The sequence below is a fragment of the Scyliorhinus canicula genome, chromosome 10, assembly GCF_902713615.1.
Source record: "Scyliorhinus canicula chromosome 10, sScyCan1.1, whole genome shotgun sequence".
In the NCBI taxonomy this organism is placed as follows: Eukaryota; Metazoa; Chordata; class Chondrichthyes; order Carcharhiniformes; family Scyliorhinidae; genus Scyliorhinus; species Scyliorhinus canicula.
The window spans coordinates 108,454,717-108,482,253 of NC_052155.1; the positions used below are offsets into that span (position 1 = coordinate 108,454,717).

At 48.8% G+C, this 27,537-nt stretch overlaps 1 protein-coding gene across 1 annotated transcript in view; it reads left to right on the plus strand.

Moving 5' to 3' along the window:
* The window catches only part of LOC119972134 (centrosome and spindle pole-associated protein 1), a 354,916-nt gene that overhangs the window by 199,444 nt on the left and 127,935 nt on the right, over nucleotides 1-27,537 (plus strand). The window contains exon 16 of the mRNA XM_038808467.1: nucleotides 24,580-24,700. Within this exon, the coding sequence (XP_038664395.1) occupies nucleotides 24,580-24,700 (121 nt within the window). The remainder of the gene's footprint in view (nucleotides 1-24,579; nucleotides 24,701-27,537) is intronic.

Below are 27,537 nucleotides of genomic sequence, written 5' to 3' on the forward strand. Positions count from 1 at the left end.
TGTGAAAAAGGAGGAGAAAAAAAAATGATATATGAAAAAAGAAATCACCGCAGGTTTAGCATTGGTAACCCTTTGGCCTGACTTAACTTGTCCTTACTATAATAGAGAAAATTTCTACCAAGATGGCAGTGGGGAATCTTCCACTCCCAAAGCATGAAGAGTCTGTGCAGCATTGGTTGACATTAACATTAAAAGTTATCTATCTTTATTAAGTCCTTGGACCAGTTGAATAGTTTTGTTGTTGCCTTTCCCTATTCTGTGCACCCCAATTGATTCCTTAATGAGGCAGGTGGGTAGTGAGGAACATCCCACCCTGTCGCAATATTTAATCCAGATAATCTGATGAGACAGCCAGATTTGAATGAAGAGTATTAATGCCAATAAAGAAAGATTGGAGAAGCTAGAGCTGACTGGGATGGGGACCTTTTTTTTAGAAGACAAAACTAACACAAAATGCTTAAACATTACCAGGATTACAACTGGTTCGTTGAAAATTTTGGATAATTATTAGGAAGAACTTGTTCACACAATTTGATCAATACTTAAATAATGGAGGTGAAAACCTAGGACTCATTCAAGAAAACACAGACCTTTGTATTCGTGGGATGAATAGACTCCCTTCATTTGAATTGATCCTTATCATGTATACCTTGCTTTTTTTCCAGACTTAACAATCATTTGTCACTGATGGTTGTTAAAAACTAAGGAAGGCAGTTTTTAAACAAAGACTTGCAAAATGACTAGTGGAATTAATTTTTAATTCTGCCAGTTTGTTAAACTAATAAAGGTAAATAAGATAAAATGGCAAAACCTATCTATTATATCCTATTGTAATAGCTTTTCAGTGGTTTTGATTACATGAATCTTACTCAACAGTCCTTTCTCAACATTCCTTTTCAAAACAGTTAAAATTGATTCTTGTTTAACACCGACCACCTTAGTACCTAGCTTGAAATCTGCATTTGATTATTTTGTAATTTCCAAGATTTTGGCTGTCAGAGGTGCTGATGTCCAATGACACCCCTGTCAAACACAGGTGTCTGACTACCTTCATGCATCTGTTTCCTGTGTGTAGATTCTTGACTAGGGACTTGCAGGATCACAACGGTGCCTCCGTTGCCAATTCTCCATCACCACATGATTTGGCAAATGAACCCTGGTTCAAGACTGTACGTGACTTTGTTTGACATGGGGACCTAGGTGTTCCTTCATTGTCCACATGATCTTGATAGGTTGGGGTGAAGTCGGGAATGACTTGTCCATCAAGCTGAACCATGCTTCGAGTCCAAACGCCTTAATGATGAGGCAGAGAAGTGACAGAGAAAGAAAGAAAAGGAAGGAAAGTTTGAGTTGGATGATCAGCCATGATCGTGATGAATGGGGCCTCCTCCTGCTCCTATCCTGCTCCTATCTTCTATGTATCTATGAAAGCCTGCTCTCTGGATAGCAATACCTCATGGGACATCCTGCCCCATGTGTCCAAAAATCTGCATGTCGGGAATTGGCCTGTTCGATAACATGAAGACCCATGGCAGAAACCCACAAACTTGATTAAATGTCACCCTCAAATTGGCGGATAGCCAACAATCGTGTTCAGAGCATTGTATGTCTTTTCTTTCAATTTGATACCATCCTTAACTTCCTTAGTCATGGATGGTTTATTCTTTTGGTTAGAGTCTTTCTTATTCAATTAAATATATCTTAAGTGGAGACTCTTGAAGAGTTAGCTTACCTTCAATTCAAAATTAATTGAACCATATTATTAACCATTCTGTGTAATTTTACACAAAATTGTAATTAACCACAAGAAGGGGAAGAATATATTAACATGTTATTTTAGCCTCTGTTTGTGATTTAAGATTCTATGACATAAACAGGTGTTTTGCACAGCTATTTTATATGATGTTTATGCTCCACGTTAGAGTCCTCCTACTCACATCATACTCCACATTTCTCTATTACCTTGTCCCTCGGATTTGCATCAAGTTTTTCATCAAACGTACAGATACTATCTGCTTTAACTAGTCCGTGTGACGCTCCTCACTACTTTGTGGAAATAAATGACTATTAGGTTCCACTCCCCCTACCCCATTGTGGACTTGCCCACAGGGAAAATAGTTCCTCACATCCAACTTATTGAACAACTTCATAAGTTTAGAAACCTCTATTGGGTCTCCTCTTAGTTTTCTCTTATCTACAGAAAAGAGCCTGGACCATCTTTGTCTTTGTAGGTAGCTGCATTTTGAAGGCTGGTAACATCCGTATAAATTTCCTTCTTTTTTCAATGCTTCAATATCCTTTTCGTTGTATGGAGAACAGAATTGTACACAATATTGCATATTTGGCATATGCAATAAATCTCGCATTATTTCCCTGCTTTTATATTTTGCTCATCTTAAAATGAACCCCTGTATTTTGTTGGCCTCATCAACTTCCGTTTCTACTTTTGGTAATTTGTGTTTGTATTTTCAAGTCTCTCTTCTCTACCACATTGTGCTTGTTACCTTGCAAAAGAGTAAGTGGCCTCCTTTTTCCTCCTCCTAAATCAGTGTTTTTCAAACTTTTTTTTCCCGGGACCCACTTTTACCACTGGCCAACCTTCAGGACCCACACCGGCCGATCTTCACGACCCACATCGGCTGACCTTCATGATCCACACTGGCCTACCTTTGTGACAAACACCATTGTTGTTTACCTTTAATGCGAAAGGGGACCCTGCTTGGTCCTCAGGATCTCACTTTAATCAGGTGCGAAGGAGGAGAGGACAGTGCGCATATCAGGTGCTGACTTCAGCCAGTTCCTTTGTGCCATCTTTATCTTTGCGAAAACAAAAAATCCTACCGTGCACATGTCGGTCCTCTTGACGGACAAAACCATACCTCAAAAAATCATCTTTATACTGCTTTGTTCCCAATTTTAAGTTTCTTTTTTGTAGGCTGTAAACCAGAGGCCCTGGAGCTGTGTGCAGACCGAACACGAGCACTGCTCTGTTCTGTCCTGGATTCTCCTGTGCGGCTCTTTCGAGCAGATTCTATTGTGAGAAATACCTATCCTGTCCAATAGGTAAACTGCCTATTTGAGTCTTTGGCCCTCTCTTACTTTTAAGAAACCCATTCATCTTCACAGTTCACTTGCCTTGCGTGCCAGCATCTGGAAAATGGAAACAACACTACTCTGTGATTTGTACCTACACCTCAAGGACTGCAGCAGTTCAAGAAGGCAACTCACCTTCTGAAGGGCAACTAGGGATGGGCATACAAATGCTGGCCGAACCAGCGACACCCACATCCCGTAAATGAATTTTAAAAAATGTTCGTGCCACACAAGTGCCAGGAAATGAGCATCTCCAACAAGAGAGAACCTAATCATCAACCCGTGACATTCAATGGCATTACCATCACTGAATCCCCAACTGTCAACAACCCAAGGGTTACAATTGACCAGAAACTGAACTCATCTAGCCATATAAACACTTGCTACAAGAGCAGATGCTCTACAGGGCAGCACGGTAGCATGGTGGTTAGCATAAATGCTTCACAGCTCCAGGGTCCCAGGTTCGGTTCCCGGCTGGGTCACTGTCTGTGCGGAGTCTGCACGTCCTCCTCGTGTGTGCGTGGGTTTCCTCCAGGTGCTCCGGTTTCCTCCCACAGTCCAAAGATGTGCGGGTTAGGTGGATTTGCCATGCTAAATTGCCCGTAGTGTCCTTAAAAGTAAGGTTGGGGGGGTTGTTGGGTTCCGGATATAGGGTGGATACATGGGGTTGAGTAGGATGATCATTGCTCGGCACAACATCGAGGGCCGAAGGGCCTGTTCTGTGCTGTACTGTTCTATGTTCTATATCCTGACTTGAAAATATATTGCCATTCCTTCACTGTCACTGGGTCAAAATCTTAGAACTCCCTCCCTAATATCACCGTGGGTGTACCGACATGACATGGACTGCAGCGGTTCAAGACGACGGCTCACCACCATCACCTCAAGGGCAAATAGTGATGGGCAATACATGCTGGCCTGGCTCCGGAAGGCACATCCTCTGAATGAATAAAAAAAACCTTTGAAATTATACCATTTATCCAAGTCCAAATCATTAACATTCTTTTAAATCCTTGTACTTTAATTTTGCTAACGGTTTTGTCATATGGTACTTTCCAAATGCCTTTTGAAAGTCTATATGTTGAATGTGTACCACACTTCCCCCCATTAGGTCGGAGGAGGTTGTGGATAGCACATTCAGCGAGTTGGTCACACCGCAGGTGAAAGTTACTGAGGGAGATAGCAAATGGGTGACCAAAAGACAGAGCAAGAGTAGGAAGGCAGTGCAGGTGTCCCCTGCGGTCATCTCTCTGCAAAACAGATATACCGCCTTGGATACTGTTGGGGGAGATGGCTCACCAGGGGAAGGCAGCAGCAAGGTTCATGGCACCGTGGCTGGCTCTGCTGCACAGCAGGGCAGGAAGAAAAATGGCAGGGCTATAGTGATAGGGGACTCGATCGTAAGGGGAATAGACAGGCGGTTCTGTGGACGCAATCGAGACTCCAGGATGGTATGTTGCCTCCCTGGTGCAAGGGTCAAGGATGTCTTGGAGCGGCTGCAGGACATTCTGGGGGGGGGGGGGGGGGGGGGGGGGGGGGGGGTGAACAGACAGCTGTCGTGGTGCACATAGGCACCAACGATATAGGTAAAAAACGGGATGAGGTCCTACAAGCTGAATTCAGGGAGTTAGGAGTTAAACTAAAAAGTAGGACCTCAAAGGTAGTAATCTCAGGATTGCTACCAGTGCCACGAGCTAGTCAGAGTAGGAATGTCAGGATAGATAGGATGAATGCGTGGCTCGAGAGATGGTGCAAGAGGGAGGGATTCAAATTCCTGGGGCATTGGGACCGGTTCTGGGGGAGGTGGGACCAGTACAAACCGGACGGTCTGCACCTGGGCAGGACTGGAATCGATGTCCTGGGGAGGTGTTTGCTAGAGCTGTTGGGGAGGGTTTAAACTGATGTGGCAGGGGGATGGGAACCGATGCAGGAAGTTGGAAGGTAGTAAAACAGGGACAGAAGTAAAAGGAAGTTAGGGGGAAAGTGCGAGGCAGTGAAGACATAGTCAAAAATCAACAAGGGCGACAGTATAAGGTACAGTGACTGAGGGGAGCTCAGTGAATAGGCCCAGTAATACTAAAAGGAATAAAACTGGAGATGTTAAGATTCAAAACAGAGGTAAAAAAACCAACATAAGTGTACTTTACCTGAATGCTCATAGTATTCGGAATAAATTAAATGAGTTGATGGCGCAAATCACCGTGAATGACTATGATTTAGTGGCCATTACTGAAACATGGTGAAAGGATGGTCACGACTGGGAGTTAAATATCCAAGGGTATCAAACTATTCGGAAGGACAGAGTGGATGGTAAAGGAGGTGGTGTAGCCCTGTTATTTAAGGATGACATCGGTGCTATGGAGGATAATGTTGAATCCATTTGGGTGGAAATCAGGAATAGTAAGGCGAAAAAGTCACTGATAGGAGTAGTCTATCGGCCACCAAATAGTAACGTTATGGTGGGGCAGGCAATAAACAAAGAAATAACTGATGCATGTAGAAATGGTACAGCAGTTATCATGGGGGATTTTAATCTACATGTCGATTGGTTTAACCAGGTCGGTCAAGGCAACCTTGAGGAGGAGTTTATAGAATGTATCCGCGATAGTTTCCTAGAACAGTATGTAATGGAACCTACGAGGGAACAAGCGATCCTAGATCTTGTCCTGTGTAATGAGACAGGATTGATTAATGATCTCATAGTTAGGGATCCTCTCGGAAGGAGCGATCACAATATGGTGGAATTTAAAATACAGGTGGAGGGTGAGAAGGTAAAATCAAATACTAGTGTTTTGTGTTTAAACAAAGGAGATTACAATGGGATGACAGAAGAACTAGCTAAGGTAGACTGGGAGCAAACACTTAATGGTGGAACAGTTGAGGAACAGTGGAGAACCTTCAAAGTGATTTTACACAGTGCTCAGCAAAGGTTTATACCAACAAAAAGGAAGGACGGTAGAAAGAGGGAAAATCGACCATGGATATCTAAGGAAATAAGGGAGAGTATCAAATTGAAGGAAAAAGCATACAAAGTGGCAAAGATTGGTGGGAGACTAGAGGACTGGGAAATCTTTAGGGGGCAACAGAAAGCTACTAAAAAAGCTATAAAGAAGAGTAAGATAGAGTATGAGAGTAAACTTGCTCAGAATATAAAAACAGACAGTAAAAGTTTTTACAAATGTATAAAACAAAAAAGAGTGGCTAAGGTAAATATTGGTCCTTTAGAGGATGAGAAGGGAGTTTTAATAATGGGAGATGAGGAAATGGCTGAGGAACTGAATAGGTTTTTTGGGTCGGTCTTCACAGTGGAAGACACAAATAACATGCCAGTGACTGATAAAAATGAGGCTATGACAGGTGAGGACCTTGAGAGGATTGTTATCACTAAGGAGGTAGTGATGGGCAAGCTAATGGGGCTAAAGGTAGACAAGTCTCCTGGCCCTGATGGAATGCATCCCAGAGCGCTAAAAGAGATGCTAGGGAAATTGCAGATGCACTAGTGATGATTTACCAAAATTCACTAGACTCTGGGGTGGTCCCGGTGGATTGGAAATTAGCAAACGTGACACCACTGTTTAAAAAAGGAGGTAGGCAGAGAGCAGATAATTATAGGCCAGTGAGCTTAACTTCGGTAGTAGGGAAGATGCTGGAATCTACCATCAAGGAAGAAATAGCGAGGCATCGGGATAGAAATTGTCCCATTGGGCAGACGCAGCATGGGTTCATAAAGGGCAGGTCGTACCTAACTAATTTAGTGGAATTTTTTGAGGACATTACCAGTGCAGTAGATAACGGGGAGCCAATGGATGTGGTATATCTGGATTTCCAGAAAGCCTTTGACAAGGTGCCACACAAAAGGTTGCTGCATAAGATAAATATGCATGGCATTAAGGGTAAAGTAGTAGTATGGATAGAGGATTGGTTAATTAATAGAAAGCAAAGAGTGGGGATTAATGGGTGTTTCTCTGGTTGGCAATCAGTAGCTAGTGGTGTCCCTCAGGGATGCGTGTTGCGCCCACAATTGTTCACAATTTACATAGATGATTTGGAGTTGGGGACCAAGGGCAATGTGTCCAAGTTTGCAGATGACACTAAGATGAGTGGTAAAGCGAAAAGTGAAGAGGATACTGGAAGTCTGCAGAGGGATTTGGATAGGTTAAGTGAATGGGCTAGGGTCTGGCAGATGTAATACAATGTTGACAAATGTGAGGTTATCCATTTTGGTAGGAATAACAGCAAACGGGATTATTATTTAAACAATAAAATATTAAAGCATGCTGCTGTGCAGAGAGACCTGGGTGTGCTAGTGCATGAGTCACAGAAAGTTGGCTTACAGGTGCAACAGGTGATTAAGAAGGCAAATGGAATGTTGTCCCTCATTGCTAGAGGGATGGAGTTTAAGACTAGGGAGGTTATGTTGCAATTGTATAAGGTGTTAGTGAGTCCACACCTGGAGTATTGTGTTCAGTTTTGGTCTCCTTACTTGAGAAAGGACGTACTGACACTGGAGGGTGTGCAGAGGAGATTCACTAGGTTAATCCCAGAGCTGAAGGGGTTGGATTACGAGGAGGGGCTCCTTCATTAAATGTTTTTAAGGTAAAGATAGATAGTTTTTTGAAGAATAAAGGGATTAAGGGTTATGGTGTTCGGGCTGGAAAGTGGAGCTGAGTCCACAAAAGATCAGCCATGATCTTATTGAATGGCGGAGCAGGCTTGAGGGGCTAGATGGCATCATTCTGCTCCTAGTTCTTATGTTCATTATCAGTCTCTGTTACTTTATCAAGCAACTCAATCAATTTTGTTAAATGCTATTTGCTATCAACAAATCAGTGCTGAATTTAATTTATTAACCCATACTTTTAAAAGTACCGATTGATTTTGCCCAGAGCTCGGGCCCTCAAAGTTGCCTCACCACTGACTTTCATCTAATTGGCCAGTTATTGGTGGGTTTATCCTTCTCCCCTTTTTATGAGCAGGTATAGCACCTACTCTTCTCCAGTCCTCCGCATCACTCTCATATCTAAGGAGGATGAGAGGTTGTGGGCCAGAGCCTCTGCAATTTTACGCCTGCTTTCCTTAATGATCTGAGAAGCGTCCAATTGGGATCACATAGTTTTTTACTTTGATCACTGCCAACGGTTTCAATATATTCGCTTCTGTTTTGATGCCCAAGTTCACTTCCCCACCCTGTCCCAATAACCCCTAACCTACACATCACTGGACACTAAGGAGCAATTTAGCATGGCCAATCCACCTAACCTGCACATCTTTGGGCTGTGGGAGGAAAGCAGAATACCCAGAGCAAACCCACGCAGACAAAGACCCAAGGCCAGAATTGAACCCGAGTCCCTGGTGTGGTGAGGCAGCAGTGCTAACCGCTGTGCCACCGTGCTGCAACGTTCGTGCAACGTGGCCAGGAGGACTGTCATCAGTGCTGGAAGAAGACCTCCACCTGACCACAAGGGTAAGTGGACCTTGACCCTCTGCCATTGGTCCCTTTAACGGGTCGACGGCTACCCCTCCACCCCGACACCGCACCGGAGCCTGGCATTCACCAGCACAACCCACCCATGCCCAGCAGCAGTGACCACACATGTTGCTCGCCATAGTCCCCCCCCGCATGCATATGGGGTGCAGTTCACAATGCACTGTCTCCTGGGAGGTGGGGGGGGGGGGGGGGGGGGAGGGGGGGGGGGGAGAGTGGGGGGGGGGGGGGGAAAGAGTGTGAGGGTGGGGGGGAAAGAGTGTGAGGGTGGGGGGGGGGGGGAGAGAGAGAGAGAGAGAAAGAATGGTGCCTGGACATCAGAGTCCTCACCACCCCTCTATGAGGAATGGACCCTGGAGATCGCAGGATTGACCGAGGCACCACAGAGGTGAGGATCCACTGCCCCTTTGCCCAGCTGACCTGTCTCCCGTGAGTTGTGCATGTCAGACAAAATGATTCTTCCCTCTCACTGCCCAGGATTCTGTAACAGGATCTCCAATGGATGGGGACGGACCGAGCCATCTGGGGTGGTTATCCTGGAGCTGATGCTGCCGGGGTGAGGTGGAGATATTCAGGAAGTGATGTCAGCGACATTCCAGGGAGTGCATCCTGATTGGAGGAGTCCGAAAGGAGATGATGCCAGCAATGCGTGACACCAAGGCGATGGCATAGTGGTATCACTGGGCTAGTAAACTAGAGAGATAGGGTAATGTTCTGGGGATCTGGGTTCAAATTACACTGGGGCAGTTGGTGGAAATTGAATTCAGTAAAAATCTGGAAATAAAAGTCTATTGATGACCATGAAAACATTGTCAATTATCATAAAAACCTATCTGGTTCATTAATGTCCTTTGGGGAAGGACATCTGTTGTCCTTACCTCGTCTGGCCTACATGTGACTCCAGACCCACAGCAATGTGGTTGACTCTTAAAGGTTCTCGGACGGGCAATAAATGTTGGCCCGGCAAGCGACGCCCATATCCCATGAATGAATAAAGAAAAATAAACACTGCTAGGGTGGTAACCGCATTGGAAAGCCTGGAACACAACGTCCTTGCCATGCACGCTAGTGCCCAAGGCATGGCTCAGTCAGTGACGGACTAAGCTGTGGGCCTTGACAGCATGCCCCAGTCGCTGGGGGACGTGTTCCAGACATAGGTGGACATTGCTGAGGTGGCCCAGTCCTGAGGAGCATCGCCGCGGGCTTTGACACCATGGTGTAGATAATGTGGAAGCACCAGGTCCGGAACCAGATAACGCAGGGACCTTTAGAGCTCACTCCAGTACCTACTCCGTCCCGTGGAGACCCTCAGGGCCACATGGGCACAGAACGGGAGGAGGGCGAACTGAACTCCTTAGCATCCCACAATGGCAGTCTCCAGCTCTCCCAAGTCACCCTCCCTACCCCGGTGCATATCGAGGTCAGCGGACAGAACAGGGTGGCACCGTCCAGGGAACGCCTGCCAGTCGCATCAAAGGCCAAAAGGCACGAAAAGCAGCAGGCTCCCTCCACCTCCGATGCTCAACCTGGGGCGCACCTAGACGTAGTGGCAGAGCACAGAGCTTAAGAAGATTGCGAATCACTGAGTGGACACTGGGAGGGGAGGGGTTGGGCACTGGGTGAGAGGGGAGCACTATCGTTAGCTCGGGACTGTTAGGGTTTCCTAAGTGCACAATTAAAACGTTCTAAACCTGATACATATGGAGCCTCTTTCACGTTATTCCGCGTAGCGTGCCCGCCTGCACCCCACCTCCTGTTGCCTCGGACATAGTGTTCCCAGATCATGAGCACCCGATGCATACGACGTGCAGGTGATGGCTGTCTGCGCACTGTCAGCGGAAAGACAGGAGTCGGACTGTGGCATGGACCGAGGAACATGAGGGGATTTTCACAGTAACTTCATTGCACTGTTAATGTAAGCCTACTTGTGACAATAAAGATTATTATTGTTAGGTTGAGGAGCACCAGAGCTTACCTCACGGCGATAGCACAGTGGATAGCACTGTTGCTTCATAGCGCCAGGGTCCCAGGTTTGATTCCCGGCTTGGGTCACTGTCTGTGTGTAGTCTGCACGTTCTCCCTGTGTCAGCTTGGGTTTCCTCCGGGTGCTCCGGTTTCCTCCCACAAGTCCCGAGAGACGTGCTGTTCGGTGATTTGGACATTCTGAATTCTCCCTCTGTGTACCCGAATGTGGCAACTCGGGGCTTTTCACAGTAACTCCATTGCAGTGATAATGTAAGCCTACTTGTGACAATAAAGATTATTTAAAAAAAAATATTATCACCCCTCTGCCTTGTATATTGATCCGCTGACAGTGGCGACACACTCTCATCACCTTGGAGTGATGTTGCACAAACCCTGGGAGGGTGGAACAGGTTAGTCTGGTGGGGGGGGGGGTAATGGGATGGGGGGAGGGGGGAGGAATAAGTGACAGAAGGGTGGAAGAGGGGTAGGGGGTGAGATGATGGACACAGCCTCCTCGTCAGAGAAACTGGCGTGGATGAGGGCCCCCCTGGTCCTGCAGGCATGCTGGACCATTACTGCCAACTGTCCCCTTCCTCCGGCTGCTCCATGGGTCTTTCCTGGGCTCGTCCTCCATCCCCTCCTGGTCCTGCCCCTCTTAATCCTCCGCAGACGAGACCACATGTCCCTCCTCCACCTCCAGCATGTCGCCCCGCTGCTGTATCAGGTTGTGGAGGGCACAGCAGACCACTCCAAAGTGGGAGACCTTCTGGGGGTGTACTGCAGTGAACCACATCGGCATCGGAACCGCATTTTGAGCCGTCAGGTGCACCATTCCAGGACAGCACAGGTGGCAGCATGGGCCTTGTTATAGTGGATCCCTGCTTCAGGCTCCGGCCTCCGTGCTGGCCTCAACAGGCAGATTCTCAGTGGAGTACCCATTATCCCCAAGAGCCAACCTGTTATCCTGAGGTGGTCCTTGAAGAAGCTGGGGATCTCCAAGTGTCCCAGGATTTAGCTGTTATGCACACTCCTTTGGAAGTGTGCACACATGTACATGATCCGGAGGTGGTGGCTGCATTAGAGTTGAACATTCAAGGAATGGAACCCTTCCCGTTAATGAAATGAAGGGCACTCCCTGATGGCCCGGTGTGACATGTGTGCCATCAATTACCCCCTGGACCTCAGACATCCTGCCAATGGTGGAGAATCCTGCAGCCCGGCATCTTGGTCCAACTGCCCACGCATAGACTTCACGGATGCACTTGTGGGCTGTAGGTTGTGAAATGCCTCAAGTCCCCACTCAAGCCCTCGAATTAACTGGTGGCATATAGGTTCAGGGCTGAGGTGACCTTCATGCCACTGAGAGTGGGTATCCTCCTCCTCCACGGGGTGCCAATTACGCAAGGACATGGCACAGATACCGCACCGCCCCCTTGTTGAGGCAGAGCCTCCCGTGGCACATGCAGTCTGACATTTCCTCTAATGACCAACGATGCCTGTACACTATGAGCCATTGCTGGCTTCCTCCTCTGGGTCCCTCCCCCACCTCATGGGCAGTTAGGTCTGCAGAGTATGCGGCCGCCGCCCCGCACATGGGGTGCCATCATCGAGCCAGCTGCAGCCTTCTCCAGCGTCTGGCTGCCTGGACTGCCACCAAAAACGCGAGGGCTGCCGCTGCGGGGTCTACAATGCCATCCTTATTGTGGTATATGTAAGGAATTGGAGAAGATGAAAGACCGACAATCAGCTATGTCTCCACCACCCTTATGTGTCCCGCCTTCTCAGAGTGCGATCCAACGAGCCGGTTGTGCTGGGGGACCCCGCCCTACACACACACCCCCAGACCTCTGTCAGGATCATTAGGGGGACCAATCTCGTGTACCCTCCCCTGTTCCACACACACACACCCTCTGGTCATGGGAATATCCGCAGTACTGAAGCCCAGCTCTAGAGTGTTTAATTGTTGGCTCCTTCCTCTGTGGTGTTGACGCCTCCAGGGTTCAGGACACGTGTCCAGGCCACTCTGTTTGATTGGAATGTTCGGCACTACAGGTAGCACTCATCTGAGACATGGGCACATGTAATCCATGGGGATGCACTTGAGAATATTTGTTTATTAGACAGTCAGCAGTAACAAAGATTTGAAAATCAACTCTGTAACATTCCAAATATCACACTAACCATTAAACAACAAGGAAGCATGACTGTTCCATATTGGTACCAATACAAAGCTATATCAGAATAATACAGCACAGAAGAGGCCCTTCGATCCATCAAGTCTGCACCGACGCATGAAAAACAACTAATCCCATTTGCCAGCACTTAGCCCATATCCTTGAATGTTATGATGTGCCAAGTGCTCATCCAAGTACTTTATATATCAGCTCATTTTCGCAGATAAAAGCACAAGGTATCACCCCTCGCAGGTTCCTCAACAGAAATGGAGGATAAGCCGGAGAATGTGCTATCATGTCCAAAACTGTGTCGTAGAAATAATCTGTCCATCAATGCGTTACTTGATCTACATATTAGTGCCACTCTCCGTCCTGGAGTCGCAGCTGTGCAGGCCCTCCCACGTGGCCCAATCTCGCTCGAACCAATCCGGGCATCCACATATTCCACTGGCGCTCAAGTTGCTGTTGAACATCCTTGACTTCCAACAGGATTAACCCGCGGTGACGTGCCAGTTACATGCGGCACTGACCACGCCAGCAACAAAAGCATCAGCAATCTACGTAAGCATTTCTTCATCGATATCATCAGGTGACCCATTTGGACCAATGACGCGCACCAGGTCCTGCAGCAATTTCTTGCTTAAATCGGATTGACTTCTGGGCTCATAAGTCCCCCTGAGCTCGGTGTTTCAGGACTAAGGTCTCTTAGAAAAAATTGTCCTTCGGGAGGAAACAGCAACAGCAGCCTCCAGGCATTTGCAGCCACCAGCAGAAGCAAGCTGCAAACTCAACATGCAAATATTTTGGTTTATTGACAGTATCAAAATACAAAAGACAATACACCGAGGACATCAATCACTTGGCACCCAGAATATACTCACCCCCTTCGAATTATATCAGCGGAAAGGCTCACCAGCCTACCGGAAAAGGCCGCTCCACCACAGAGCGCGGCGGAGGAGAGAGAGATAGCCATTTCACCCCATCCCGCCTGAAAGATGGGGCACAGTTCAGACCAGAAGAGGCCCAGCACATTATAAACAACCAAATACAGAATAGCCACCGAAGGAAAACACAACATGCAGGAAGACAATGAAGACACCAGCAGTGCACCAAGGACGAAAACCAAAACGAAGACCAAATGAACAACAGCACCAGCTGCAGAGGCAGCCCCAGCATCAGACTTGCATCGGTGGGAAGGTGCTAAGAACCACCAGAAAAGGACACCGACACAGGTCCAGTGGAAGGAGAGAGAACACTCCACCACTCCATCCCCAGTGTGCACATCGGTGAGAGTGTGCATGCATAAAGAGTATTGGCATGAAAGATTACACGTGACTTCCAGTGGCAGCGATGTACTGAGCGGACGTACGTCGGGTGGCTCTCCTCCCAGTCGGACCCAACACCAAAGAAGGACCCAACACTGAGATTTTGGCCCAAAAAGCCACCTAAAACCAACCTTAACATACAAGGCACCAACAACGCGAGAAGGAAAGAGATCGGGGGGACGGCGAGAAGTCAGAAGCAGTAGCGAAGGAAAGGGGCAGGAACAACGGGGGAGCGGACCGGCGGCCCCACGAGGCGAAGCGGAGGCCCCACGAGGCGAAGCGGAGGCCCAGGCGAACCAGGAGCAGGAAAGATCAGCGACCCGAACGCCGGAGCAGGAGCGGACAACATCTCTCGCCCCCCCCCCGTTGAAAAAGGAATTGACCGCCATGAATGAAGTGATCAGGATGGAGCCCCAGGTGGTGGTGAAGGAGGTGGTGACGGAAGTAATAGTCACCCTTCAGCACACGATAGAAGGCCTGGGACGGAAGGTGGAGGCGCAGAAGACTATCCTGGACCTGGAGAAGGCATCAACGGGCCAGAGCGACAGGATCGTGGCTCTGGAGGCTGAGTTGAAGAGGTTGGTGGCGGCTCAGGGAACCTGAAAGGGAAGGTCGAGGACCAGGAAAATAGGTCCGGGGACAAAACGTCCGAATCGTGGGTCTGCCAGAGGGGATTGAGGGAACGGATACAACAGGCTATATCGCCCAAATGTTCGGCAAACTAGTTGGGAGGCAGGACTTGCCAAACCCCCAGAGATGGACGGGCACATAGGTCGCTCCGGCCTAAACCTAAAACCGGTGGGCAGCCATGGGAGATATTTGCGAAGCTACACTGAATCCAGGACCGGGAATAAATCTTGAGGTGGGCCCGACAGACTAAGTCATGCTCGTGGGAAAGGAACAGAATCGGGATGTACTAGGACATTGGGGCGGATCTGGCAAAAAAGAGGGCCGAATTCAGTAGAGCAAAATCGGCTCTCTACAAAAAAGTGGTGTGATTCGGCATGCTATTCACGACCAGACTCTGGGCGGCATACCAGGGGAAAGAACATTACTTCGGCACCCCGGCAGAGCCTGATGAGTTCGTCAAAATGAACAACCTGGAGGGAGAGCAGATGCGGCATCGGTGAAAGCAGCAGGGACAGAGGAAGAAGGGGAATGAGAGTGGAGGACGGACCGACAACAAAAACTGTAATATTGGCTATGTTTTTGCGCGGGACTGTGCTGACTCGTTTTCGTGTTCGTCTCTTCTCAGTTTGAAGAGGGGAAACCAGGAAAGGGGAGCGAGAATAGGGGAAGCAGGCAAGGGGTGGAGATGGGTGGGTAAAACAGGGCCAGGGCTAGACCAGCACTGATAGGGGAGCCACCGCACTAGTAATGAGGGCTAGCATGGGAAGACAGACAGTAAGAGAGGCCGTGGCGCACCTCTGTGCCTGGCTAAAAGGAGAGGGGGGTGACAAGGCAGAAGGGGGGGGAGGGTAGAACATAGGTGGGGGACAGAGGGATGGGGGACAGGAAGGGAGGGGGTAGGCGAAGGGAGAAATGGGGACGAGGGGGGCACGCAGAACAGAAAGGGAACAAAGCGACAGATCAGGATAGGCAATGAGACAGACACAGGCCTCGGCAGGCATGGAGCAGGGCGAGGAACCAAGATGGCGCTGCAAGCAGCCACTCAGGAGGGCCCCTGGTCAAAGGGAGACCCCGGAGTGCAGGGGGGCACCCACGTGGCGACACATGGTTGGCGGCCTTGTTGGGTGCTCCCTGGGCGAAGGGAAACCCTGGAGCACAGGGACCCGACTTCATGGTGAGAGGGACGACCACGGCCATTTTGGACGGCCCCCGAACAAAGGGAAATCCCGGACTGCAGGGGCGTGTCCACCAGGTAAATATGGGTGATCCCGCAGGACTGGGGGGGGGGTCAAAAACACCCCCACCAGGATTGTTACCCAGAACTTAAGGATACTTAACGGCACAGTGAAACGATCCAGAGTCTTTGCCCACCTAAGAAGTCTGAAGCCGAGATAATTTACCTGCAGGAGACGCAGCTGAGGGAGAAGGACCGACTGCTGGTAAGTTAGGGCTGGGTGGGAGAGACATTCCATTCATGCTATGGGCCGAGGGCTAGGGGAGTAGCCATACTGAACAGCACGAGGTTTACGGAGACCAGTTACGGACCCAGGGGGACTGTACGCCATGGTCAGCAGTGTCCTGGTAAATGTGTATGCTCCCAACTGGGATGACACAGAATTTATAATAAAGACCTTGGCGTAAATCTCTGACATCAACACACTGATTATGGGGGGGGGAGTCTTTAACTGTGTACAGGACCCACTGACCGATCGATCAAACCCCAGAACGGGGAGAAAGACAGGCATGGTTAGGGAGTTGGGAATATTCATGGGGCAGATGGGGGCGGTAGACCCATGGAGGTTCCTACACCTGGGAGAAAAGGAGTTGTCGTTCTTTTTGCAGACGCACCAGGTGTACACCCGCATCGACTTCTTTGCAGTGGGGAAATCGGTACTTCCAGGAATCATAGGAGTGGGATATTCTGTGATCGTCATTTCCAACCATGCTCCACCTTGCATGGATGTGAGGTTGGAGACGGATCGTGCCCAGCCCCCTACATGGAGGCTGGACACGGACCTCCTGACCAACAAGGCCTTCTGCCAAAAAACATCGTGGGCCATAGGTGATTAAATTAATAACAACCAGAACGGGGAGGTGTCTCACTCCACGTTCTGGGAGGCACTGAAGGCCGTGATTAGAGGAGAGATCATAGTCTACAAGGCGTGCAGAGATAGGGAAGAGAGGACGGCCAGGCAGCAACTGGTTCACTCCATGCTGGAGGTTGACAGAAAGTACTCCGAGGTCTCGCTCGTAGAGGAAAATGCTGCAAATGGACTTTAACCTGCTATCCCCCAGGAAAGCAGTGCACCAACTCTGCCTGACATGGGGGACCTTCTATGAACACGGCGACACCTTCTGGCTCACCAGCTGAGAAAGCAGGCAGCCACGAGGGAAATAGCGCAGATAAAGAACAACAGAGGCAGACTGGTAGCAGAACCAAAATAGGTCAATCAGACATCCGAGACCTTCTACTGAAGACTGTACACCTCCGAGCCCCCTGATGGGGACGTGGCGATGAAACAGTTCCTCGACGGACTGGAACTATCAGTCGTGGCGGAAGACAGACAGGAGGGGCGCTGGAAGCACCAATAGATCTGGGAGAAATCATGGAGAGCATCAGCTCCATGCAGGCGGGGAAGGCACCGGGACCTGACGGGATCCCGGTGGACTTCTATAAAATAATTTTTGCCAGCCCTGGCCCCACACCTAAGGGACATGTTCGCAGTCATGCTGGCAAGGGGTACATTGCTTCCTATGCTAGCACAGGCCACAATCTCATTGATACCCAAAAAGGATAAAGACTCGATGGAATTCGAATCATATAGACCTAATTCGCTGCTGAATGTAGATGCGAAAATACTCGCAAAGAATTTGTCCAAAAGGCTGGAAAGCTGCATGACGTGGTCGCAGTGGACTAAACGGACTTTGTCAAGGGTAGGCAACTCACTGCCACGACCCCTCGCCCCCCCCAGCTCTGAATACTTCCAGCTACAAAGAGGCACAAGGCAAGGGTGCCTGTTGTCCCCACTCTTGTTCACGCTAGCAATTGCCTATCCTGGCAATAGCCCTATGGGACTCAAAAAGCTGGAAGGGCATCCAGGGAGGAGGCAGAGAGCAGAGTCTCACTCTATGCGGATGACCTGCTCCTGTATGTCTCGAAGCCGCAGGAAGGACTGAAGGCAGTCATGCAAATCCTGAAAGAATCTGGAACATTCTCTGGTTACAAACTTAACCTGGGCAAAAGTGAGGCATTCCCAGTGAACCCAAACGAGGGAGGGGCAGAGCTGGAGGGGCTCCCGTTTAAAACAGCCCAGAACAGATTCCGCTACCACAGATCCACAAGTGGAACCTGACCAGCCTGGTGGAGGAAGTTAAAAAGGACCTACAGAGGTGGGGCGCACTCCCACTCTCCCGAGTGGGGAGAGTGCAGACAATCAAAATGAACGTGCTGCCGAGGTTCCTCATCCTGTTTAGATCCAACCCGATCTTCATCCCCAAGGCCTTTTTCCAAAACGTGGACAGTTTAATCATGGCGTTTGTGTGGGGGGTAAAAATCCAAGAGTTCCCAAACTGACACAATAGAGGAAAATCAAAGGTGGTTTGGCATTACCAAACCTGCAGTACTACTACTGAGCAGCAACAGCGGAAAGAGTGAGGGAATGGGTAAACGAACGTAATTCGGAGTGGGTACGGATGGAGGAGGCTTCCTGCAAGGGAACGGCTCTCCGGGTCTTGTCTCCAGCAACACTCCCATCCCCCTCCGCAAAATACACATCAAGCCCAGTGGTAGCGGCTACACTGAAAACGTGGGCCCAATTAAGACAGCACTTCGGGCTGACTAGGATGTCCCCCATGGCTCCCATCTGCGGCAATCACAAATTCCCCCAGCCATGCCAGACACTACCTTTTGGAAATGGAGATGGGATAAGGGCACACTGACAGTTAGGGACTTCTATGTAGGGCACAGACTAACGACACTGGACGAACTGATGGAGGACTGGGAACTGCCGACAGGACAGGAAATGAGACACCTGCAAATAAAGCACTTCCTCTGCAAAAAGACAGTAGGGTACTCCAGTAAGAAGTCTTACAACACCAGGTTAAAGTCCAACAGGTTTGTTTCAAACACGAGCTTTCGGAGCACGGCTCCTTCTTCAGGTGAATGGAAAGGCTTGTTCCAGAATGTTTATATAGACACAGTCAGAGATGCCCCGGAATGCGAGCACCTGCAGGCAATCAAATCATCAAAGATGCAGAGAGAGAGGTAACTCCAGGTTAAAGAGGTGTGAATTGTCCCAAGCCAGTTCAGTCGGTAGGCCTCTGCAAGTCCAGGCTTGTTGGTGGGGGCCGAATGTAATGCGACATGAATCCCAGATCCCGGTTGAGTCCGCATTCATGCGTGCGGAACTTAGCTATAAGTTTTTGCTCAGCAATTTTGCGTTGTCGCGTCTCCTGAAGGCCTCCTTGTAGAATGCTGACCCGGAGATCAGAGGCTGAATGTCCTTGACTGCTGAAGTGTTCCCCAACTGGAAGGGAACAGTCCTGCCTGTTGATAGTCGCACGATGCCCGTTTATTCGTTGTCGCAGTGTCTGCATGGTCTCGCCAATGTACACGCTTCGGGACATCCTTTCCTGCAGCGTATGAGGTAGACTACATTGGTCGAGTCGCACGAGTATGCGCCGCGTACCTGGTGGGTGGTGTTTCCACGTGTAATGGTGGTGTCCATGTCGATGATCTGGCATGTCTTGCAGAGATTACCCTGGCAGGGTTTTGTGGTGTTGTGGTTGCTGTTCTGAAGGCTGGGTAATTTGCTGCAAACAATGGTTTGTTTGAGGTTGCGCGGTTGTTTGAAGGCCAGTAGTGGGGGTTGTGGGGATGACCTTGGCAAGATGTCCATCCTCGCTGATGATGTGTTGGAGGCTGCGAAGAAGATGTCGTAGTTTCTCCGCCCCAGGAAAGTACTGGACGACGAAGGGTACTCTGTCAGTGGTGTCCCGTGTTGTCTTCTGAGGAGGTCGGTGCGGTTTTTTTGCTGTGGCGCGGTGGAACTGTCGATCAATGAGTCGAGCGCCATATCCCGTTCGTACGAGGGCATCTTTCAGCATCTGTAGGTGTCTGTTGCGCTCCTCCTTGTCTGAGCAGATCCTGTGTATACGGAGGGCTTGTCCATAGGGGATGGCTTCTTTAATGTGTTTCGGGTGAAAGCTGGAGAAGTGGAGCATCGTGAGATTATCTGTGGGCTTGCGGTTAAAGCGAGGTGCTGAGGTGACCGTCCTTGATGGAGACGAGTGTGTCCAAGAATGGAACTGAATTTGGAGAATAGTCCATGGTGAGTTTGATGGTGGGATGGAACTTATTGATGTCATCGTGTAGTCGTTTCAGTGATGTCTCGCCGTGGGTCCAAAGGAAAAAAATGTCATCGATGTATCTGGTGTATAGCATCGGTTGAAAGTCCTGTGTGGTGAGGAAGTCCTGTTCAAACTTGTGCATGAAGATGTTGGCATATTGAGGTGCAAATTTGGTCCCCATGGCTGTTCCGTGCGTCTGGATGAAGAATTTGTTGTCGAAGGTGAAGACGTTGTGGTCTAGAATGAAACGGATGAGTTGCAGAATTGCGTCTGGAGATTGGCAGTGTCGGTTGTTGAGGACTGAGGCTGTTGCAGCAATGCCGTCGTCATGGGGGATGCTGGTGTAGAGTGCCGAGACATCCATTGTGACGAGGAATGTTCCTGGTTCAACTGGTCCATGGGTGCTGAGTTTCTGTAGGAAGTCCGTCGTGTCGCGACAGAAGCTGGGTGTACCTTGTACGCTGGGTTTCAAGATGCCCTCGATGTGGCCAGAGAGGTTCTCACACAGGGTCCCATTGCCTGAAACGATAGGACGGCCTGGTGTGTTGGCCTTGTGTATTTTCGGGAGGCAGTAGAGATCTCCAATGCGGGGATTACGTGGGATGAGAGCACGTAGGGTGTTCTGAAGGTCTGGATCTAAGGTCTTGATCAGTCTGCTGAGTTGGCGGATGTGTTCCTTGGTTGGATCTGCGGGTAACTGCCTGTAGTGTTCCTGGTTGTCGAGTTGTCGGTATACTTCTTTGCAGTAGTCTGTTCTGTTCAGTATGACGGTGGCCCCTCCTTTGTCTGCTGGTTTGATGACGATGTTGCGGTTGGTCTTGAGAGTGCGGATGGCGTTGCGTTGTGCTTGGGTGACGTTTGAGGCTGCCTTGTGATTGCGAGTGATGAATCTGGCATTGACACGACTTCTGACGGCTTGAGCATACATGTCGAGTCTAGGGCAGCGGCCTTCCGGAGGGGTCCAATTTGACTCTTTCCTTTTCGGTTGCTGCACTGCAGATCTCGCGGTCTGCTGTTCCGGTTCATTGGTCGTGTCCCTGGGTTCGCTGTCGGCCTCTTGGGGTCTGTGGAAGAATTCCACAGGGTGTAGGGTACTCCAGATAAGCACAGACAGTAAAGAAGGGGAACTTGTGGTAAAATGTATGAACAGCTACTGGACAGAGCCCGAACAGCACTGGACAAGACCAGATGGAAAGGAGAGGACAAATTGGGGACAGAAGTGGGTGGGGACTCTGGAGCAAAGCACTGAGCAGGGCCAACTCCACCTCCTCCTGCGCAAGGCCTCATGCAGCTCAAAGTGGTGCACAGAGCACACCTCACCAGAACCCGAATGAGTAGGTTCTTCCCGGAGGTGGAGGACAAATGTGGGTAGCATTACCCACAGCTGCAGACTGGCCAGCCAACCACACCCACATGTTCTGGGCTTGTCCCAAACTTGTGGGCTTCTGGACAGCCTTCTCCGAGGCAATGTCCAAGGTTGTGGGGGTGAGGGTAAAACCTTGCCCAATTGTGACAATCTTTGGGGTATCGGAGCAGCCAGAGCTACACATGGGGAAGAGGGCGACCGTCATAGCTTTCGCTTCCCTAGTCGCACGCCAAAGAATCCTGCTCGGCTGGCGATCAGTAGCATTACCCACAGCTGCAGACTGGCTTGCTGACCTTTTGGAATTTCTCCACCTGGAGAACATTAAGTATGCCATCCAAGGGTCGGAGGAAGGCTTCCTAAATGCATTGGGGCAGTTTGTCGACCTGTTCCACAACCTGTTCGAGGCCAGCAACAACGAGTAAGATGGGGAAATGGGAAAAATCGAAAGAAATTGGAGAGGAGAAAGAAAATAAAGATTGGGGTTGGGGGGGGGGGGGGGGGGGGGGGGGGAAGAGAGAGAGAGAGAGAGAGAGAGGAAGACTGGGGACCATAGGAGCGCACAACCTGGGGCGGGGGGGAAAAGAGGAGAAAAGGCTGGTGAGACACAAAAGAGAACAACATGGGAGGGGGACCCCCCCCCCCCCCCCCCCCCCCCCCCCCCCCCCCCCCCCCCCCCCCCCCCCCCCCCCCCCCCCCCCCCCCCCCAAATCACAGGGGAAACACAAAGTTCACGGGGGAAGGAAATAAAGGGGGGGGGGGGGAGAAGGGACCACACGCCGAGCCCCAGAGGATGGCAGAATGTAAATAGGGTAAATTAAGGGAAGGACAAGACAAACCTTTCTGTATAATACAGCAAATCAACACGGCCATCGATGGACATAACTTTATGAATTTTGAAAATGCCAATAAAATGATTTTTTAAAAAATAATGAATGATTGTGCATGCGTGCCAGTTAGAGTGCGCGTATGTGACAGCAAGCAGCACAGGCCACAGAAAAGGTCACGCCGACACGGGGCACAGCGGAAGAAGGAGAGAGAACACCTCGCCTCTTTACCACTGGTAATTTGTCAGAGTCCAGGCCATAGAAGACAGAGGGGTCTCAGCAGACAAGCACTCAGCCACCAGGAAAAAGAGCAATACACTGCCAATGGTGCAAACATGAGCACCACCACCTCCCCTACAGTAGACCTGCATCAGTGGAAGGTTGCTTGGTAAGTCAGCCACCGGAAAGTCTCACCGACTTGGAGCATTGCGGAGGAGGGAGAGAGAACGAAAGTCACTTCCCCCTCTCCAGTGCTAGCATCGTCTTCCAGCGACTCCCAGGCTACAGAGGCAGGAGGGGGTGCACCCGGCAAAAGATAAACCACAGTTATAATGGTATCCAACATACAATTCCGCCCCCCACCCCAATAGGTAGACCAAACACAGTGCAAAATGAAACCAAGGAGCAGAAGCGACCCGCACGGCTCCCATAATGGAAGCAACAGTTAGCCACTGAAAATAAAAAGTCACCATTAGTTCACAAAAGTGTCCTGATGCAACCTCTGGGCTACGCAGTCGAACTGGGCCGCCGCCTCATCTCTCCTGAAGTATCAGTGTCTGATCTTCCATCCCCACCCTATCTGAGCACCGGGCCGCAGGAACCCAGGGGGCATTAACAGGTGACCCACAAGTACAGAACAGAACACAGTCCACACACAAAACAGGTCTTTAAAAATATCCACAGTGCTCGAATAGGCCCTTCTACATCCTCAGCTTGGTAGTAAGCCGGCCAAAATCCTTCCCTCGCTGCACTCAAGGTAAAAGAGACCAAAAGGCAACTACCTTCTTTCATCCTCCCCTCCATCCAGAAAGCAGCAAGTAGGACCAAGGGGAAGAGGCAGCAGGGAAGCCAAAAAGGCAGCCGCAAGCAGCAAACAAATTCTCAGTACAGCAGCCTTCAGCCATTTGTAACTCAACAACAAGAGCAAGCAGCAACACAACCTGTAGCTGGGAAGTGCTCTCATAACTGAAATTGCCAATTCCCTATTAGTAATAGCCTTCAGCTGTGCAGTCAGAGGGAGTTAAAGTGATCTGTACCACTACTACGGACAGGGCTCAGCCTTGGACATATTCGATGGGACATGGGTAACAGCTGTAGTTGCCCTGTTATGGGTACACACAATTTGGGGTGCGACCTGTTGCTGAGCACCCCCCCAAACACTGACCAGGCCAGCTCCCCCCAACGGGCTCTCTCACCCAAGCCCAGGGACTGCATGCCCGATTTCGAAAACAGCCAATCATCCTCCGATCCCAACATTAACCATTGCACTAGCTTCCCATATTTAAATAGGTGTGGTAAAGGGTGCCCGAGCGACCTCCTGCTGGGGAGCCAGTTAGATCCCAGGCCATTAGACAGGGCACCTATCTTGTTAATGAGATTGAGATTGCCCTCAATTGGTGTTAATTGGTACCTCACCAATAGGAGCAGGACGGTTTGATTGGAAGCCGAACGCCGCCCGGCGCAGAACCCTACTTCGGCCTCTTCTGCTATCTCACCGGTTTGTACGGATCCGCGCTGAACGCAACACGCCCGCTAGATCTTGCCTGTAATTTTATCCTCACCCACTTTACTTATCCATAGCATCTCATTCTTGGCAAGTTTTTTCTTTTTTGTTAGTAGAAGACATCCAGAACTCTATTGATTCACCCCCTCTTAAAACATTGCCCACTATTATCCTACATCTTTGACAGTATTTTTCTCCCATTTATCTCAATTAGCTCCATCCATCCACTCTGTTGGTTGTTTTATTAATAATTTATCACTTTGACCTTTGTACTGTCTATCCCGCGATCTACACAGATTGCTTCATTACATCTTTGTTCCTATCTCCAAAAATACTGTGACATAGGCAATATCTTAACACTAAGTCCTGTAAAATTAATGTTAACTGCTTAATTACTGCTGATCATTGCTGTTGTAACAAATTTGAAGGTTCTGACTGCCATGGTGCACTGTCCAGAAAAGACATTTTGCTTTGCAAGTCTGATAGGTCTGCATTAATATTGTAAAGTATGAAATTTATGTGCAAGGGAAAATTATATTTTCAGAATTGATAACTGATAAATTAAGATATTGTTGCCTTATAGTTTCAGAGAAGTCTATGAATTTAATAATCAATCATAACGTTAAGTCTTAATATTGTTTGCAGCACAATAAACGCACATGATACCTCTAACGTCAGAAATCTAGGTGCTGGATTCCTGCCGGAACAAAACACAGTTTTATTAAAAGCAAGTGCACAAAGTTATCAGGAGTCTCTGAAAAAGCAGGTGAAACTATTTTTTTCTATTATTGCTCATTTATTTTGTCAATTTTGTGTATAATTTAGTAAATGTTATTGGTTGAACACGCTTTTCTCTTTAAATTAAGTTAATTGACCAAATACGCGAACATTTCTAGTTAGATCTCATCTTGCTCGCCAAAATAGTACAACTTTTCAATGATTTAAAAAACCTGAATTTTTTTAATGTAACTTAAGGATGAAGTGATTCCAAATAATTCTCAACTCCATCAGTAACAACGGCTTGCATTTCTATAGCATCTTTTAAGATATAAAAATTGTTTTGCAGGATCAGGAAATTAAAATAGTTAGATGAAGGAACACGTACTGATATGGAGGGAGAGATGAGGAGCATTGACCAAACATGTGGCTAAATATATGAATATTGATTAGGTGTTTAACGCTGAAGTGAGAACAAGGAGGAGAGATTCATTGAAGGATTTTTAGGGAATGAGGGTTTGGTAGCTGAAGGCTATTTCATCAAGCAGTGAGAGTGGGCTAGGATGAATGAAATATCAAGATGGAAGGACCAAAGGGTACAGAGTGATGCAAAGTTAGACGAGTTTGCTGAGAAAGGGTGAAATGAGGCCATGGAAGAATTTGAAAATAACTGTCATATTTAATATGTTGGAAGAGTGGGAGCCAAATAAATGTTAGCGAGGATGGGGTGGGTCCATCATGAGGTCGAAAGTGGGGATATTTGCTGACAATTACATTCTTAACTCCTTGGATATCAAAGGAGTGCTTGCACGCAGCAAGACTTGAACAACATTTAGTCTTGGGCTAATAATTTGCAAGTAGGATTCATGCCACCCAAGTGCCAGACAATGATTATCTCCCATAAGAGATAATCTAGCTATTTCCTCTTTCCATTCAAAAGCATTATCATTGTTGAATTTCTCACCATCAACATTCTGAAACTTAGCAGTGACCAGAAACTTAACTTGACCACCATACAAATACAATGACTACAAGAGCAGATCCGAAACTATGAATTCTGTAGCGAGTGACTCAGCTCCTCACTCTCCAAAGCCTGTTCCAAGTCAGCAGTGTGATGGAATGCTTACCTGAATGAGTGTGGTGTCCAGCAACATTAAAGACACCATCCATTGCAAAGCAGCCTGCTTGTTTGGCTCTCTATCTATCACCTTAAACATTCACAGAGGCAGCAGTGTGAACCGATGTAAACAATGTTTGGCTCTCTATCTATCACCTTAAACATTCACAGAGGCAGATGTAAACAATGTGCCGAAGCAACTTGTTAAGCCTCCTTCACAGCACTTCCCAAACTGTGACTTCTATGACCGAGGAAGACCAGGTCAGCAGAACATCATCACCTCAGGTTCCCCTCCATGTCGCACACCATCCTGACTTGGAAATTTATCGCCAGCCCCTCACCATCTCTGGACCTGAAACTTGCAACACACTTCCTTACAGCCCTTTGTGTGTACCTGCACCTTTTTAGGCAGTCCCTTTGAGTAGAGGATGACTTGTTTCCACACTTAAAAAGTGATTTCTCAAGTGATTGAGAAGTCTTGTATGCCATTTAGTCTCTTAGTCAACTTGGCACAAGGCCAGGCTATTGTACACCTCATAGAAGGTGTTGATAATGGCTTGGAGCTCCGTCTTTGAGTGTGTATAGACAGGAGCATCGTCTGCATTCTGTCTTTCAATGACTGGGTGGGTGGACCTTGGATCTGGTCTGCAAATGGTGGAGTTTGAACAAATTCCCATTTTTCTGTAGTTTAACTCCACTCCAGAGGGGAACTTGCTGAGTAAGATGGAGCATTGCAGCAAGGAAGATTGAGAAGAGCATCAGTGTGAAGCCACAGCCATGCTGGAACCCAGTCCGAAGGTGAAGTGAGTCTGTGATGACAAACCTTCAGGGGCAGCCAAAACGGAGGAGGACGCTCCATAATGCCTCACGTTGACAGTGTCGAAGGCCATTCATTTATCTTGCAGTTGCTGCGCTGTGCAGGTCATTTCTGCTGTGCCCGACTGGGCAGAATCAGAATTGGGATTCCATAGAATCCCTATAATAATCTTTATTAGTGTCACAAGTAGGCATACATTAACACTGCAGTGAAGTTACTGTGATGATATAGAAGGAGACCTCTTGTCGAATAGAGTCTGCATCGACCCTCCGAAAGAGCACTCTACCTAGGTCTACTCCTCCGATCATCCGACCCTATCCCCATAACCCTGCAACCTAACCTGCACGTCCCTGGACACTAAGGGGCAATTTAGCATGGCCGATTAACCCAACTGTCCATCTTTGTACTGTGGGAGGAAACCGGAGCACCCAGAGGAAACCTTAGCAGACACTGGGAGAATGTGCAAACTCCACACAGTCATCCAAGGCCAGAATTGATCCCGGGCCCATGGCGCTAGGAGGCAGCAGTGCTAACCATTGTGCTACTTGCCACCCTACTGTGCCACCATGCCGCCCTTGGAGGATTCTTGAAGGAGCTCTTCAGCCACAGGGAGATGGCGATTGAGGAGGACTCTTGCAATAACCTTCTCTGTGGGCGACAGCAGTGAAATTTCTCTGCAGTGACAGCAGTCGGACTTGTCATCTTGAAGAGTGAGAGAGGAACAGTGGGGCCTTTCACAGCGAGGGGTAGTGGAGGCTGTTCGCAGTGAGAGAGTGGCAGTGGGGGGCCGTTCGCAGCGAGAGAGGAGCAGTGGGGCCATTCGCAGTGATAAGTCAGACCCACCCTCATGAGGCTGCCACTGCACTTTATGAATCCTAGGTAGGGAGGTCCTCTGGGAAGGAAAAAGGATACCTGTAGGTGTATATGTGTTTGTCGACCCATTTAGCGGTGC